Source organism: Coregonus lavaretus (genome assembly GCF_964263955.1).
Source record: "Coregonus lavaretus genome assembly, chromosome: 10".
Lineage (NCBI taxonomy): Eukaryota > Metazoa > Chordata > Actinopteri > Salmoniformes > Salmonidae > Coregonus > Coregonus lavaretus.
Window position 1 is genome coordinate 28,989,827 of NC_139997.1, and position 16,373 is coordinate 29,006,199.

General features: G+C 42.5%; 1 protein-coding gene across 1 annotated transcript in view; it reads right to left on the reverse strand.

Moving 5' to 3' along the window:
* The window catches only part of LOC311135938 (rho GTPase-activating protein 7-like), a gene marked incomplete at its 5' end in the record, with an annotated part of 97,030 nt that extends 83,797 nt beyond the window's left edge, over nucleotides 1–13,233 (reverse strand). The window contains one exon of the mRNA XM_084169976.1: nucleotides 13,119–13,233. Coding sequence (XP_084026102.1) covers nucleotides 13,119–13,233 — 115 coding nt within the window. The remainder of the gene's footprint in view (nucleotides 1–13,118) is intronic.
* Between the last annotated feature and the right edge of the window lie 3,140 nt (nucleotides 13,234–16,373).

The window sequence follows — 16,373 nt, forward strand, 5'->3', positions numbered from 1 at the left end:
AAATAAGGTATTTCTGTTTTTTATTTTTAATACATTTGTAAAAAAAATCTAAAAACCTGTTATTGCTTTGTCATTATGGGGTATTTTGTGTAGATTGCTGAGAAAAAAAAAAATATTGAATACGTTTTAGAATAAGGCTGTAACGTAACAAAATGTGGAAAAAGTCAAGGGGTCTGAATACTTTCCGAAGGCACTGTATTTACTGAATATTTACATTTACATTTACGTCATTTAGCAGACGCTCTTATCCAGAGCGACTTACAAATTGTTAAATTATTATTATTATTATTATTATTATTATTATTATTATTATTATTATTATTATTATTATTATGTTTTATATTTTGGGGGGGGGGGGGGGGTGTAGAAGGATTACTTTTATACTATTCCAGGTATTCCTTAAAGAGGTAGGGTTTCAAGTGTCTCCGGAAGGTGGTCAGTGACGCTGTCCTGACGTCGTGAGGGAGCTTGTTCCACCATTGGGGTGCCAGAGCAGCGAACAGTTTTGACTGGGCTGAGCGGGAACTGTGCTTCCGCAGAGGTAGGGGGACCAGCAGGCCAGAGGTGGAAGAATGCAAAATCCTCGTTTGGGTGTAGGGACTGATCAGAGCCTGAAGGTAAGGAGGTGCCGTTCCCCTCACAGCTCCGTAGGCAAGCACCATGGTCTTGTAGCAGATGCGAGCTTCAACTGGAAGCCAGTGGAGTGTGCGGAGGAGCGGGGTGACGTGAGGGAACTTGGGAAGGTTGAACACCAGACGGGCTGCAGCATTCTGGATGAGTTGTAGGGGTTTAATGGCACAGGCAGGAAGCCCAGCCAACAGCGAGTTGCAGTAATCCAGACAGGAGATGACAAGTGCCTGGATTAGGACCTGTGCCACTTCCTGTGTAAGGTAGGGTTGTACTCTGCGAATGTTGTAGAGTATGAACCCACAGGATCGGGTCACCGCTTTGATGTTAGCGGAGAACGACAGGGTGTTGTCCAGGGTCACGCCAAGGTTCTTTGCACTCTGGGAGGAGGACACAACAGAGTTGTCAACCGTGATGGCGAAATCATGGAGCGGGCAGTCCTTCCCTGGGAGGAAGAGCAGCTCCGTCTTGCCGAGGTTCAGTTTGAGGTGGTGATATGACATCCACACTGATATGTCTGCCAGACATGCAGAGATGCGATTCGCCACCTGGTTATCAGAAGGAGGAAAGGAGAAGATTATTTGTGTGTTGTCTCCGTAGCAATGATGGGAGAGACCATGTGAGGATATGACAGAGCCAAGTGACTTGGTGTATAGAGAGAATAGGAGAGGGCCTAGAACTGAGCCCTGGGGGACACCAGTGGAGAGAGAACGTGGTGCGGAGACAGATTCTCGCCACGCCACCTGGTAAGAGCGACCTGTCAGGTAGGACGCAATCCAAGATTGAGGCGCGCCGGAGATGCCCAACTCGGAGAGGGTGGAGAGGAGGATCTGATGGTTCACAGTATCAAAGGCAGCAGAAAGGTCTAGAAGGATGAGAGCAGAGGAGAGAGAGTTAGCTTTAGCAGTGCGGAGAGCCTCCGTGACACAGAGAAGAGCAGTCTCAGTTGAATGACCAGTCTTGAAACCTGACTGGTTTGGATCAAGAAGGTCATTCTGAGAGAGATACCAGGAGATTTGGCTATAGACGGCACGCTCAAGAGTTTTGGAGAGAAAAGAAAGAAGGGATACTGGTCTGTAGTTGTTGACATCGGAGGGATAGAGTGTAGGTTTTTTGAGGAGGGGTGCAACTCTCGCTTTCTTGAAGATGGAAGGGACAGGCCAGCGGACAAGGATGAGTTGATGAGCAAGGTGAGGTAAGGGAGAAGGTCTCCGGAAATGGTCTGGAGAAGAGAGGAGGGGATAGGGTCAAGCCGGCAGGTTGTTGGGCGGCCGGCCGTAACAAGTCGCAAGATTTCATCTGGAGAGAGAGGGGGGAAAGAAGTCAAAGCATAGGGTAGGGCAGTGTGAGCATATATAGTATATACTGTATAATTTCTTTTTTTTTGTAGGAGGAGGAGGGAGCATAAAGGTGAAACCACTCCAGCAGCCCAACAGGTACCTATCTTTAGGGGAACGAGGTCTGACAGGAGGGATTAGAGGGCCATTTAATGGTTTTAAGTACACACAACAGACTCCCTCTTCTCCATTCTGAGTCACTCAAGGGCCACAGAGAAGGAGAGAGGAAAACAAAGGCTCCTCAGAACAGAACTCACTCTGCTAAATGACTTCAGATGCTGCTGGCTCCCCAGCGTCTATTGTACTGCCCAAAACACTGTGCTTTGACAGCGTGTCCAGGAGAATTGAAAAGTACATATGAAGAATGCCAGCCATTTTAGAGAGCCTTTGTAGAATTTGACTCCAGTGACAGTCCCTTTGGGTTTATTGATGCATTTCACAAGTGGTCTCTCTGGAACTGCTACAGTCAACCTCCTCCAAGATAATAAATACCACAGAATATGTACCCTGCCTACCTCATATTTCTTCACGTCGCAGTGCATGGAGATCTTTCCCCCAGAAAACCGTTTTTGCAGCAAAATGTGATTTATTTTATTATGGAAAACCGGGGGGGAACAGTTATTTTTTATTGTTGAGTATAGTGTCGGCTTATGAAGATTAATTCACTGTATGAAGACTATTTGCTTCATCACAATGCTTTGCTATTGTAACCGGTGTGAAATGGCAAGCTAGTTAGCGGTGCGCGCTAATAGCATTTCAATCAGAGTCACTCGTTATGAGACCTGGAAGTAGTTGTTTCCATTGCTCTGCAAGGGCCCTGGCTTTTGTGGAGTGAAAAGGAACGATGCTTCGTGGGAGGCAGTTGTCGATGTGTTCAGAGGGTCTCTGGTTCAAGCCCAGTTTGGGGTGAGGAGAGGGAAGGAAACAATACTGTTATATTATTACTTTAATTAAATGGAAACTCGTTCTGTTCGCCATATACCAAGCTGTCCCACACACCCGTTAAACATAGTAAATACCTCATTATACTAACAGATTTACACCTGGCATTATACTAACAGATTTACACATGTCCAGAGGTTAACAGTGGCATGAAGGCAGTCACATCCTCATATATAATCGGTGTGTGTGTGTGGGTGTTCAACAGCTTCTACCCCCAAGCCATAAGACTCCTGAACAGCTAAACATGGCTACCCGGACTATTTGCACTGCCCCCCCCCCCACCCCATCCTTTTACGCTGCTGCTACTCTGTTAATTATTTATGCATAGTCACTTTAACTCTAACCACATGTACATATTACTTCAACTACCTCAACTAGCCGGTGCCCCCACACATTGACTCTGCACCGGTACCCCCCTGTATATATAGCCTCCCTACTGTTATTTTATTTTACTTCTGCTCTTTTTTTCTCAACACTTTTTTTGTTGTTGTTTTGTTTTTACTTTTTTGTTAAAAATAAATGCACTGTTGGTTAAGGGTTGTAAGTAAGCATTTCGCTGTAATGTCTGCACCTGTTGCATTCGGCGCATGTGGCCAATAAAATGTGATTTGATTTTATTTGTTGTGTGTGTGTGCGTGCGTGTGTGTTCATTCTGGGCCGAGGCCATTAACCCAACAGCATTTTTTATTTATGGCTACACTCTCACCATGGGTCAGCAAGGGCAGATCTAGAGACCTGGTTTTACATGGTTGGCCAATCATGCAAGGACTAGGTACAGTTATAATACAGTTATAATTGTTATCAAGACAAATGCATGGCATTGTACAGAGTTGGCTAATAGTACTTCATCAGGCACTGATCAGGGACAGTTATTATGGAGTCTAGAATGTGTATATGGCTAACCATGGTTAGCGCAACAACATATGACAGAGGATAGGGTTAGAATGCAAACAGATCTGGAGACCAAGTTAAAATGTGGCCAGGCAAAGACAGGAATCAGAATAGCTGTACGTTCTGAACCTAACATCTCTGCTGTAAATTCAATAACAGCTGTGTAGAAAACTTCCCTTAACCACTCAGAGCACTTCAAAGTATTGGGCAACTCTAATTCTATTGGAATAGCCCGGAGAGATGTACCCTTTTCAGACTATCTGCGAGAATACTCGTGACAGATGTTTTAACTTGAAGTGTTTTGAATAGGAGGCATTTTATCCAGATCAAATGTATTGAAATCCAACAATATCTGATTAAATGATTTGGAAGGAAGCCCTATACTCTAAAATATGAATGGCCTCCAAAAGAAGGCGGTAGAGAACCTATCTCTAAATAGGTCATAGATTTTTACATATTCTCTTTGCTGTTGTTAAAGCGAATAGAAACTTGTAATCCGACTCCCCTTCCTTTACTTTTCCCCAGCTGTTTTTTCTGCATTGCCACATCTGGTAAGTCTTTCTCACTGTAATCCTTCAGCTCAAACAGGCCTGCTCTGCATCAGAACAGGACCCCTCAGATCGCCCATACACACACTCCCACTCCTTCCTCTTTCTCCTATATATTACACACCTTACACTTCTCTCCCCATCCCCCATACACACACCTCAGTACCTTTGAGTATATCATATTTTACACACACTGATATGCAAAATCACAGACATATGCACATGCACTCACACATGCATGCACACATGCACGCACACACGCACACACGCACGCACGCACTCCCCCCCCCCCCCCACCCCCCCACCCCCACATACACTCACTACAGCACCCCCCTTTCATTTGAGCTCAGGGAGGCAGTGACAGGCGGAGCACATAGCCCTGGTGCTCAGAGTGAGGTAATACTTGTGATGAGACCCAGGCAGGCGGGCAGGCCGGAAAGGCAGCTCAGAGAGGGGGAGAAAACTGGAGATCTGGAGCCTGCCATAGATACTATACACTGCACAGCAAATTGGCCAGTGTTGATTTTTCAGTGTAACATTTCTAGTGTTGATTCAGGAGTTCAATTCACTATGTAAGAGTGAAATTAAAACTCAGTGGTGTACAGAAAAGAACCCCCCAGTGTTGGTGTTAATAACCAGAGTTATTTTTTTACACTTTGGAGAGTAAAACAGTCCCATCAAAACCATGCCCATCATTATCATATTTTCCAGCATGCTCTACTGCGGGTAGATTTTTCGGAATTGTTTTTAATATATATATTTTTTGCATGTACATTGAATGATTAATCTTATGTCACACAAAGATAAATAAAATACATTTTTCTAAACTAAAATGCTTGCACCTGTTGGATATTCTAACTCTGGCTGGATTCCAATAGGAATTACACATCACTTTGCAAGCCATCTTAATGTGACTTTTAGGCCTGATGTGGCCTGTAAACCAGGAGTTTCCTAACACCACTGTTTTATGGTAAAACTAGGCCATCAATGGAAGGCCTTCTGATATATGCATTGTATTGACATTGAGTTTAATTTTAATTATAGCATTCGTCTAGGTACTCACTTGGTGAAAATCACAGGCCTTTACAAGGAAAAAATGCAATAACCATGTCTCTGTCACTAACAAATAGAGTCATGGGTGGTAACTCTACAATTCACTCAAAAACAAAAGGCACCCTGGGAAATATGCAAATTAGGCTTTACACCATTGAGTGTTAAAACAACACCCAAAATTATTTACTGTAACACTATAAGAGTTATTTTTTACACTGAGAAAGTGTAACAGCGTTAGCACTAAGAAAAGTGAGTCCAGTTTTCTCTAAATTAAGTGTTATGTTTTACACTGTAGGTCAGGGTTCCCCAACTGGCGGCCCGTGGGCTCCCCAAGTTTTCTGAGGCCAAAAACAAAGTGAAGGATCGGCAGAAAACTGGTGTTTCGTATCATCTCTAATAGTTTTATTTCCTTTGTATTTTTGGGGGTTGGGGGGGTGGTTGCAGGTACAATATTAGTGTCAATTTACACAGTTTATACTACATGTACCCATAGGCTGCAAAATAAAAAAGGAAAAAAAGAGGTGGGCCTACACCCCCAACTCCCAATCCCATTCCCCCCAGCACAACATGTCTCCGTCCAACCCCCGCTGAGATTATGTCCATAATTCGAATGTTATAATTTCTAACAATAACTGTCTTCACTGGCAAATTGGGAGATAGTGGGGTGATTTCCATCTAAGAGCCAATATCTTGTCTGTGGCAGTGCTGCCTGCCAGTAGTAATCGTCTCTGATTGATTGAGAGATTCAAGGAGCTATCATCGTTAAGTATCATAGTAGATGCAACGAATTCAATATTTACATTCATGCACTTCTAAATGAATTTTGTAACTTTGTCCCAGAAGCATTTAACTTCATGGCACTCCCACATCATATGAAGGAATGTGCCTACCTGATTTAGGGGACACAGTGAACAGTTGGGAGTTGGGGCCAATTTCATCGTAAAACTTTTCAATGGTGTTAAATACAGTCTGTGAAGTTAATGGTTTGGATTATGGGATGCCAACATCATATTTTTCCATATTCCGTTCCAGTTAAAAGGTTGTTCAGATTCACTTAGATATGTGAACCATACTTTATTAATGACTAGCTCAGAATATGAACTTTCCAAAAGTTGTTAATATATTATGGAGATATGTCCTTTTGGGAGCCCAGATAATTTATTTCTAAATCCCATCATTGAATGGTTCGGTAGTCGGGTTTCTGAAGGGACTCCATAGCATAGCTGACCTAAGTTATAAATATAGAAAAAATAAGTTGCCTGGTAATGTATATGTGTCTTTCAAATCTTGGAATGTTCTCAAACTGTCCATGAAGGAGCAGCAAAGGTCCACAGCGGAGATTGGAGTATCTGTCCATAGGACCACTTTAAGCCATACACTCCACAGAGCTGGGCTTTACAGAAGAGTGGCCAGAAAAAAGCCATTGCTTAAAGAAAAAAATAAGCAAACACGTTTGGTGTTCGCCAAAAGCCATGTGGGAGACTCCCAAACATAATGAAGAAGATACTCTGGTCAGATGAGACTAAAATTGAGCTTTTTGGCCATCAAGGAAAACGCTATGTCTGGCGCAAACCCAACACCTCTCATCACCCCGAGAACACCATCCCCACAGTGAAGCATGGTGGTGGCAGCATCATGCTGTGGGGATGTTTTTCATCTGCAGGGACTGGGAAATTGGTCAGAATTGAAGGAATGATGGATGGCGCTAAATACAGGGAAATTCTTGAGGGAAACCTTTTCCATAGATTTGAGACTGGGACGGAGGTTCACCATCCAGCAGGACAATGACCCTAAGCATATTGCTAAAGCAACACTTGAGTCGTTTAAGGGAAAACATTTAAATGTCTTGGAATGGCCTAGTCAAATCCCAGACCTCAATCCACATGAGAATCTGTGGTATGACTTAAAGATTGCTGTACCCCAGGGGAACCCATTCAACTTGAAGGAGCTGGAGCAGTTTTGCCTTGAAGAATGGGCAAAAATCCCAGTGGCTAGATGTGCCAAGCTTATAGAGACATACCCCAAGAGACTTACAGCTGTAATTGCTGCAAAAGTTGGCTCTACAAAGTATTGACTTTGGGGGGGGTGAATAGATTTAACTCTGTCTAGATTTTGAAGAGAGTAGTCACTACCTGGTCTGAAATAAGTGTTTGTTGAGAACGCGCTAACTTCGTTAACAACTTTTCCAATTCTGATATCTTCTTAAATTGTGATTTATTCAGCCCAGATGCAAATGCAGTTGCATTGTTTGTAATAAAACCTTTAATGGTGTCCCATAAAATCAGAGGATCATCGATTGAATTTTTGTTAATCATTATGAATTAATTCAATTCAGTTTCAAATTGTTCACAGAGAGTAGAATTTTGTAGAAAGGAAACATTAAAGCACCATCTTGTGGCTCTTTTAGGAGATTCTGAAATGTGTATTTGGCAGCAATAAGCATGATGAACAGATAGGCTCATATGTCGAATTTCAATTTTTTTGATTAAAGAAAATACAGGAGTAGATAACAGTATGAAATCAATTCGGGAAAAGGTTTTGTCCCTGTTTGAATAGAGTGCACTCTTTTGCATTAGGATTATGAGCTCGCCAGGCATCAATGAGGTTGTAATCAGAGAGTATATGTTGGAGAGCCTTGGTTGCCTGTGGATTGTAGTTGGTCTTATTATATTTGTCCCGCATGTCCAGAATGGCATTCCTGTCTGTCCCAATAACCAGTTGGAATTCTATTAATTCTAACAATATGCTGTTTAGAGAATCAAAAAACGTAAGATCATACGAATTTGAGAATACGCCTTAAAAACAAGGACATTTTCTTTCCATCATGGATACATTTAAGGAAAGTGATTCTCCACCTTTACCAAGGATTGTGATTTTAAGTTTCTTATGTATCATTATGATTACACCCTTAGTTTTGTTTGGGGCTGATGAAAAACAGCCAGTTTGTACAAATGGTTCTCTATTCTATGTGCGTCCTTTTGGAGAAGGTGTGTTTCTTGGACAATTGCTGTATCAATATGGTTTCTTGCTAGAATATCAAGACAGCTGGACCATTTGATAGGAATATTAAGACCTTTCAAATTCCATTAGAGAAAAGCTAGTGTGGCCATTGTTTTTCTAAAATGTAATTGTTATCTTTAGTATTGGTAAGCTCATGGATGTAAAATAAAAAGCATGACCCACAGGGAAACCCACCCATTGGTCACTCCCCACCCAGAAAACCCACTCTACAAATTGTTCCCCCTTCCCTTCCCTGCCCCCCCTTCCCCAACCCCCTCCTCCTTAGCCTTCAGCCCTCCCTCCCCGGTTCCCCCCGCCCTGCACTATAATTACAGGGTTATAGCATAACGGCGAGTGGCATCCTTAATTATGAAATCTCTTAAGCAGCATATTTTGGGTCGTAAGGTATAAAACATTTATAATAATAATACATTACAACAAAATAAGTAACCAATTCAGACCTTTACAATTAAGTTAGCAGACTTGACGCGTAAGCGTGGGTAATGAAGAAAAAAGAACGAAAAAAGAAAAAAAAAGAAGATATGACAGATATGCAAGCCTAATGTCTAAACACTCAAAAATAGGATAGCTGTAGGATCCATATATTGTCCATTGTTCATTAATTGGCATGGCGTCATCACTGTGTAAATGTTCTGGACCATAGGCAATGTAATTATAACAAGTTCAATGCATAGCAATAATAGTAATATTGTTCCTTGTACCCAAACATGAGGGGTGTCCTCATAATTTTCTTATGCTGAGGCAGCGTCATAGCCATAGGCTAGGCTGCATGGTTGTGCATGGATAGCATACCTGAATAATGAGCCAGTCATGGGGTTCCATCTCTCGGCTTGTCCCCTTGTGTGTTGAGTTTGATGTGCTTCTTGAAGAAATCATGAGCTTCCTTGGCAGTGGAAAACGTGTGTTGTGTTCTGGAAGGTCAAGATTCGTTTTTCCCGGGTGGATGAAGCCGCATCTTAGGTTTAGCTTGTGTAGCTGGGATCTCACCTCGTTGTAGGTCTCCCTCTGTTTTAGCAGTTCGGCACCCAGGACTGGGTAGATACTGATCCTCTTCCCTGCATAGGTCAGACCCCCGGATTCCGCTGCAAGGCGTGTGGTGCACAATGTTAATCAGCGGCATGGGACCCAGCTTCTCCTGCCCGAACAGTTCATAGAAAAGATTGCTCATGAAGGAAGTTGGGTTGCCCGCTTCCACACCACTTTCGAGTACTGTGACCCGCACATTGCATTTATGAAAATGATTTTAGAGTGATTCTGTTTTCTCTTTTAAGAGTTTGATTATCCCTTCCAACTTAGCTTGCGCTGTTTCCAGGTCATGGATTTGCACCTCTGTCGCATTGGCTGTCTTCTCCAGACTTTCCACTTTGGTTGAATAGGTATCCACTTCAGCAGTGTGCACTGCCAATGATTCATTTACCGGTTTAATTATGAATTGAAGGCAAAGGTAATCTCCTCATGATCAATCTCTTGTATAGTAGCGGCCAGCTCTTTTTTGTTGTCTTGTGTTGAGAGACGCCATGTTCCCACAGTTGAATTGTGGACGGATAAATTCTAGCTGCTGGAGCGTAACAGACCTGCTAGTTATTTATTGTCACACAATGAATGTCCCACACCTTAATATTATGTTTAGTACACCTCTTAGGAAATAAGTCTGTTAATTCATAGTAATTTGCAAAAGAAAGACAAGAAAAGGGCACGGTTTCAATGCCTGCCACCGGAACCGGAAACCATCAACTTTTTTTAACATAAAAGACTGTAAAAGCATCAGCAAATCAGCTCCAGGTGATTTTAATTTTGGAAATCTGTTCCAAAGTATTCCCATGCATAACAGAGAGTTATAAACTGGGTGGTTTGAGCACTGAATGCTGATTGGCTGAAAGCCTTGGTATATGAGACTGTATACCACGAGTATGACAAAACGTTTATTTTTACTGCTCTAATTATGTTGGTAACCATTTGGTTTTAGCAAAAAGGCACCTCAAGGGTTTGTGGTATATGGCCAATATGCGGTGCAACTCAATATTAGGAAGGTGTTCCTAATGTTTGGTATTCTCAATGTATGTGATCGTATACAAATGCAAGCAAGGTTTGAAATGATTATGTTTTATTCAAATATTATATCAGTTTTATGTTCCGTCAAGAAGAAAATCGGCCTGCGGCTGAATCTAGTTGATGATCCTTGAAGAAGGTGTTGCATATACTTCTACAGTAGAGATATGCAAACACCACAATCAAGTTAATTTGAACACTTTAAGAGTTGAATGGGGAACACAATCTTGAACACTTTCAAAAGTGTTATTTTAAAACCAGTTCAGTGGGACTCATATGTTCACTGAAAAAAGTATAAATGTAACACTTTCCAAGTTATATGTACAGAATTGATTTTGTTGTGTGGCAATCTGCTCAATGCTTCCCTCAGAGGAACAAATGAGAGGAAAGAGAAAAAGAGAGAGAAGAAAGAGAAGCCTAGTTTGAGAGAAAGAGAAACAGAAAAGAGAGACAACTACAGAGAGAATAGAGCAAAATGGTATAGACAGAGAGACGAGCTTTATCTTCAGAAAAGGGATATGAAGAACAAACTAGAGAGATCCTGAAGAAAACACTCTCAATTGAGAGTGAAAAAATAGGAAGTAAGAAGACTAAAAAGAGAGAGACAGAAAAAGAGATGGACCGAGTGAAAAAAGAGGAATGTGAGAGATACAGTAACAGAAAGATAGATGTACTGTGGTGTTCTCTGAAACTTCCAACTCTGTGCTTCTCCAGCTGCCCCCCCCCCCCCCCCCCCTTCCGCCCCACATCCACGTCCCTCTGCCTCTCTGACAGAAAGCAGATAAAGCACATGGCCTCAAACATCACCATCCACCATCCACCCCTGCCTTCCCACAGCCAGATGTTTACTTCAGAGCCCTGCGAGGCCTGCTGCTATCTCTTCCACTGTTCCACGCTATTTTCATTGGCTCGGGCTTGTGAGAAGCTCTGTGGTGACTCAGTGGAATGATGCACGCCTCACTTGCAGTATCACATTTGACTGATCAACTATTTGCACCAAGCAGTTGAACTGTGTCCCTATATCTCTGATTGGGGTTACAGCTAGGCGTTGGAAAGTTATTGGGAGTTTATAGACTACATCTGGCAGAGGTGCTGTTTGAATGTGCGTTGCTGCGTTTGAATGGAACACCATATTTGGCCAGAGTTATGACTCTTTAGTGCGGGTGTAAATATTAGGACAGGTTTGTGATGTATGACGGACAGCGGCTCCTCCTTGTGAGATGTACACTGCAGTAGGGCTGAGAGAGAGAGAGAGAGAGAGAGAGAGAGAGACGAGTGCAAGAAATAAAACATCATATGCATGCATGCAGGAATTAGTGAGAAAGAGTGAGGGAGAGACAGAAAGAGAGCGAGAGTGGGAAAGAGAGAGAGAAATAGAGAAACATGGAGGGAGAGAGAGAGCTGGCGAAGCTGCTTTGCTCATAAGGTCCCTTGGGGGCCTTTTCCCGTTAGAGCTGGCAGGAAGCCGCTTCCTGGTGCCTGTGCCATTCCAAGTTCCCTAATGATACACACCGCGACAGCTAGCTAGCATTGCGTAATTACCCCTAGCCAATGGGTGAGCTCAACTAACCAACGTCACTATGTGGTGTCATTAATCCAACACATGTTGAGAGGACCGCAATATGAACACACAGCTGGTTCCAGATATGATCTCTAAGTCTGAAGAGACATCTGTCGGCATCAGATGCAATCTGATGCTTATTGAGAAGATGAAAACAGGGATGTAGCTACACACGGAGAGGCAGGATTTGAGTTCATCAATGACACCTCAGAGATGACACCACACAGCTGAAACTCCTGGAGGTTAATTTGAATGCTCATAAGACTATACTGAAGCGTTGTGTGTGCATACTTCTGTATGTGCACGTGTGAGTGAAAGCATAACGAATGAACATATGGCACACACTCGTAACGCACGGGCACTGAAATTCATAAAGCCCACAGAGGAATCCAGGTCATCTCAGCAGGTCTCTGTATGAGAACCATGAAGCTCCTACTCCGGTGACAGCTCCCCCCACTGACAGCCCACAAGAGGCCAGGGGCCACTGACCCCTCTGCAGGGCACCAGCTACACACTGGAGTTTTTTTTCATTAGTATTATTCCACATCATGTTTTGATTGACACACAAGCATGGGAAAATAGCTCAATAGTATGTAGGACTGGGGATTGAGCGTGAAACGCTGAGAGGTTTAACATGATACAGCTGTGAGGTGAGTGGAGTGTGGAGATTGTCAGTTTTGGTGAAAGCAAAAATGATTTGATAAGGGATTTATGGGTTAGACTCTGTAACTTCAGTGTGAGCAGACAACTGTCAAGTCAATGTAATTATTGATTGATACGTAAATACGACAGTGAAGCCAGAAGATCCATTACTACACAAAGGGCTGGATTCAATCTGTATCACGGAAGTATCGTGGAAGATCTTCGTTAAAATGTAAAGGTAATTTACGATTGAGCCGACATATGCAGCGTGGGACCATTGCCTTTATATATCAATCAAGCTATAACGCTGATCTTCCGCGTTACTTCTGCGATACGGATTGAATCCCGCCCAAAGTTTGTGTCAACAAGCCATTAGAGCAGTGTGTGTGGCCACACACTCAAAACACTTGGTCAATGTGTGAAAGTAGAGTCAAGTCCATCACTTACCCCAAAGCCTTTTCTCCCTCGCACTCTTCCAGAATACATCCCAAGCCTTGTTGGTGGAGACTTTCACGTGCTCACTGAAGGACCTCCGCAGTGGGGTTTTCACAGTATGAGCCATATTCCATGTGTTCTGTTCCCCCCTGAAAAACTTCTGCACCTCTGCTAGTCACTCACTCCTCTCTGGATCCATCAGGATGAAAAAGCCCCTGCAAGTCAGTCCGTCCACTAAGTCCACTAGACTGAGAGAACGCTCTGAGGGAAGAGAGAAGTTCCTCTTGCAGGGCTGACACTTGATGCAGAAAGTCTGCGTGTAATTTGTGAACACCCTCCTCCTCCTCCAGTGAGAGAGAGAGGGAGTAAAAGTGAGAGAGTGAGGGGAATAAAAAAACTTTCCCCCCCTCAGCAAGGGTCAGGCCGGCCTGAAATGGAAATAACATCCAACATGGGTTAAGACCCCCCCCCACACACACTGCCCTTCCTTGATGAACACACTCATTCCTCTCTTAGACACTAAGATTAATATTAAGTTAGGGACGGTAAATTAAACCATAGGAAATGGAAATAGAGTATTCTCCCCTCACTCCCTTCTTATTTTCATTAGCAGAGTTAAAAGAGGAAGTTATTGGTGCTTTTGAAATAACTGGCCATATAGCAGATATATAATACCATGGCAACACAAATAACATAAAGACAACAAACACATGATTGCTGCATGAAACCTTTTCAAACTCAGTGCATGATGCTCAGTGGTTTGTAACATTGTCATCTTTGACCACAGATTTTTTTTTAAATCCATATCAGCTATCACTTTTAGAATGGACCATGTACAGTAGCAGATATACTGTATCTTACCCTGGCCACACAAACAACATTAAGACAACATATCAAATTATCTTTAAATGAAGCTTTGATGTGTGTCTATCAGTGGATTGTAGCATTGTCATCTCTGACCACTGGTGTTTTTCAGCCATATGAGCTAGATGTGGACTTGTGATGTTCTCTGAATAAAGAGAGTGGCTAATTTCCTCATGACTTTTACATATTGATTAATGTGTCACTGTACTGTTTTGTCTTTGAAAAAGATTGTGGGTTAGATTGGTATTTGTATGTTCGACCATTGCTTTTGTGATACATATTTGAACATATCATCAGGAGTAATCCCTACAATTATGTTCCCTTCTCTTTGAGATGTCGGGTGGACACAAGTGTCTTGATAATTTCAGTTTCTCACCATCAATATGTTAAAACATTAGCAATGAGTGGGAGGAATAGCCTAATTCTCACATCTCTAAACATTCCCTCAGAGCACATTTGCTACAGGCATCTGTGCATTTTTCTCTCTGCTCTTAAGCCACCCTCACTTCCTGTTGCCAGAGCAAACATCTACCCTCCCTCCCCTTCCTTCCCCCTCCCTCCCTCCCTCCCCCTCCCTCCCACCCTCATACAAACAAGCTGAGCCAAGGGGCCCCTGCTGCATGGAGGAGAGAGAGAGAGAGAGAGAGAGAGAGAGAGAGAGAGAGAGAGGTGGAAACTGAGCTGCACTTCCTAACCTCCTGCCAAATGTATGACCATATTAGAGACACATATTTCCCTCAGATTACAGAGATTCACAAAGAATTCGAAAACAAACTCAATTTTGATAAACTCCCTTATCTACTGGGTGAAAAACCACAGTGTGCCATCACAGCAGCAAGATTTGTGACCTGTTGCCACAAGAAAAGGGCAACCAGTGAAGAATAAACAGCATTGTAAATACAACCCATATTTATGTTTATTTATTTTCCCATTTGTACTTTAACTATTTGCACATTGTTACAACACTGTATATATACATAATATGAGATTGTAAATTTTTTGAAACTTCTGAGTGTAATGTTTACTGTTAATATTTATTGTTTATTTCACTTTTGTTTCCTATCTACTTTACTTGCTTTGGCAATGTTAACATACGTTTCCCAGGCCAATAAAGCCCTTAAATTGAAATTGAATTGAATTGAATTGAATTGAATTGAATTGAATTGAATTGAGAGAGAGAGAGAGAGAGAGAGAGAGAGAGAGAGAGAGAGAGAGAGAGAGAGAGAGAGAGAGAGAGAGAGAGAGAGAGAGAGAGAGAGAGAGAGAGAGAGAGAGAGAGAGAGAGAGAGAGAGAGAGAGAGAGAGATTATACACAGGAGGGCCAGGATTCTCTTACCATCCCAACCCCAGAGCGATGGTTGAACAGAGATCATATCACTCTGCTGGCACGTGTGCCCTGCTGGCAGATACTAAGGTGATAAGAGCTATACAACATCAGTTAAACACATGCATCTTTTGGCACAGCTAAGGAAATGCAGAAAACAGCAAGGTCCTGATTCTGAGATTGGAACTGCAATGATGGTTAGCCAAACTAACCTGGAATCACAGGGAAAGTGAATTAATGGAGGAATAATATGGTAACCTGATGGTGAAATTGCTCATGATGCACAGCTGTACAGTAAGTTGTTTAAATTCTCGCCACATGCAGAAATGTCAAAACTTAGAGCTGAGGTTTCACCAATGATTGTATTACCAAAAGTTCTGGGTCCAGGGTGACATTTATAATGGCATTGCTGGAGCGCTAGGCTAGCCTGTAAATTACTTCAGCAAGCAGTAATTTACAGGCTACTCATTCCTTACACACACAGGCGGTAATGTTACTGACACATAACATAAGCGGTACACTTGATCTCATTTGTTGTCACTCTGTCTGTGATTCTCCTCCGTTGTCACTCTGTCTGTCTGTCTGTCTGTGATTCACCTTGTTCTCCTCTGTTGTCACTCTGTCTGTCTGTCTGTCTGTCTGTGATTCTCCTTGATCTCCTCTGTTGTCACTCTGTCTGTCTGTCCGTCTGTCTGTCTGTGATTCACCTTGTTCTCCTCTGTTGTTACTCTCTCTGTCTGTCTGTGATTCTGCTTGTACTCCTCTGTTAACCTTTCTGGGGCATTTGCCTCTCTTGCTTGCTCTCTTTCCTCAACTTGATTATGGGCCTGAGCGTCATCATTATCTGGTTCGTTATGAATTAATTTGCAGTTTTCAAGTGTGTCTATATGTAGACATAATAAGGATTATTGTGTCATATGTCATACAGTGGGGAAAAAAAGTATTTAGTCAGCCACCAATTGTGCAAGTTCTCCCACTTAAAAAGATGAGAGAGGCCTGTAATTTTCATCATAGGTACGCGTCAACTATGACAGACAAAATGAGAGAAAAAAATCCAGAAAATCACATTGTAGGATTTT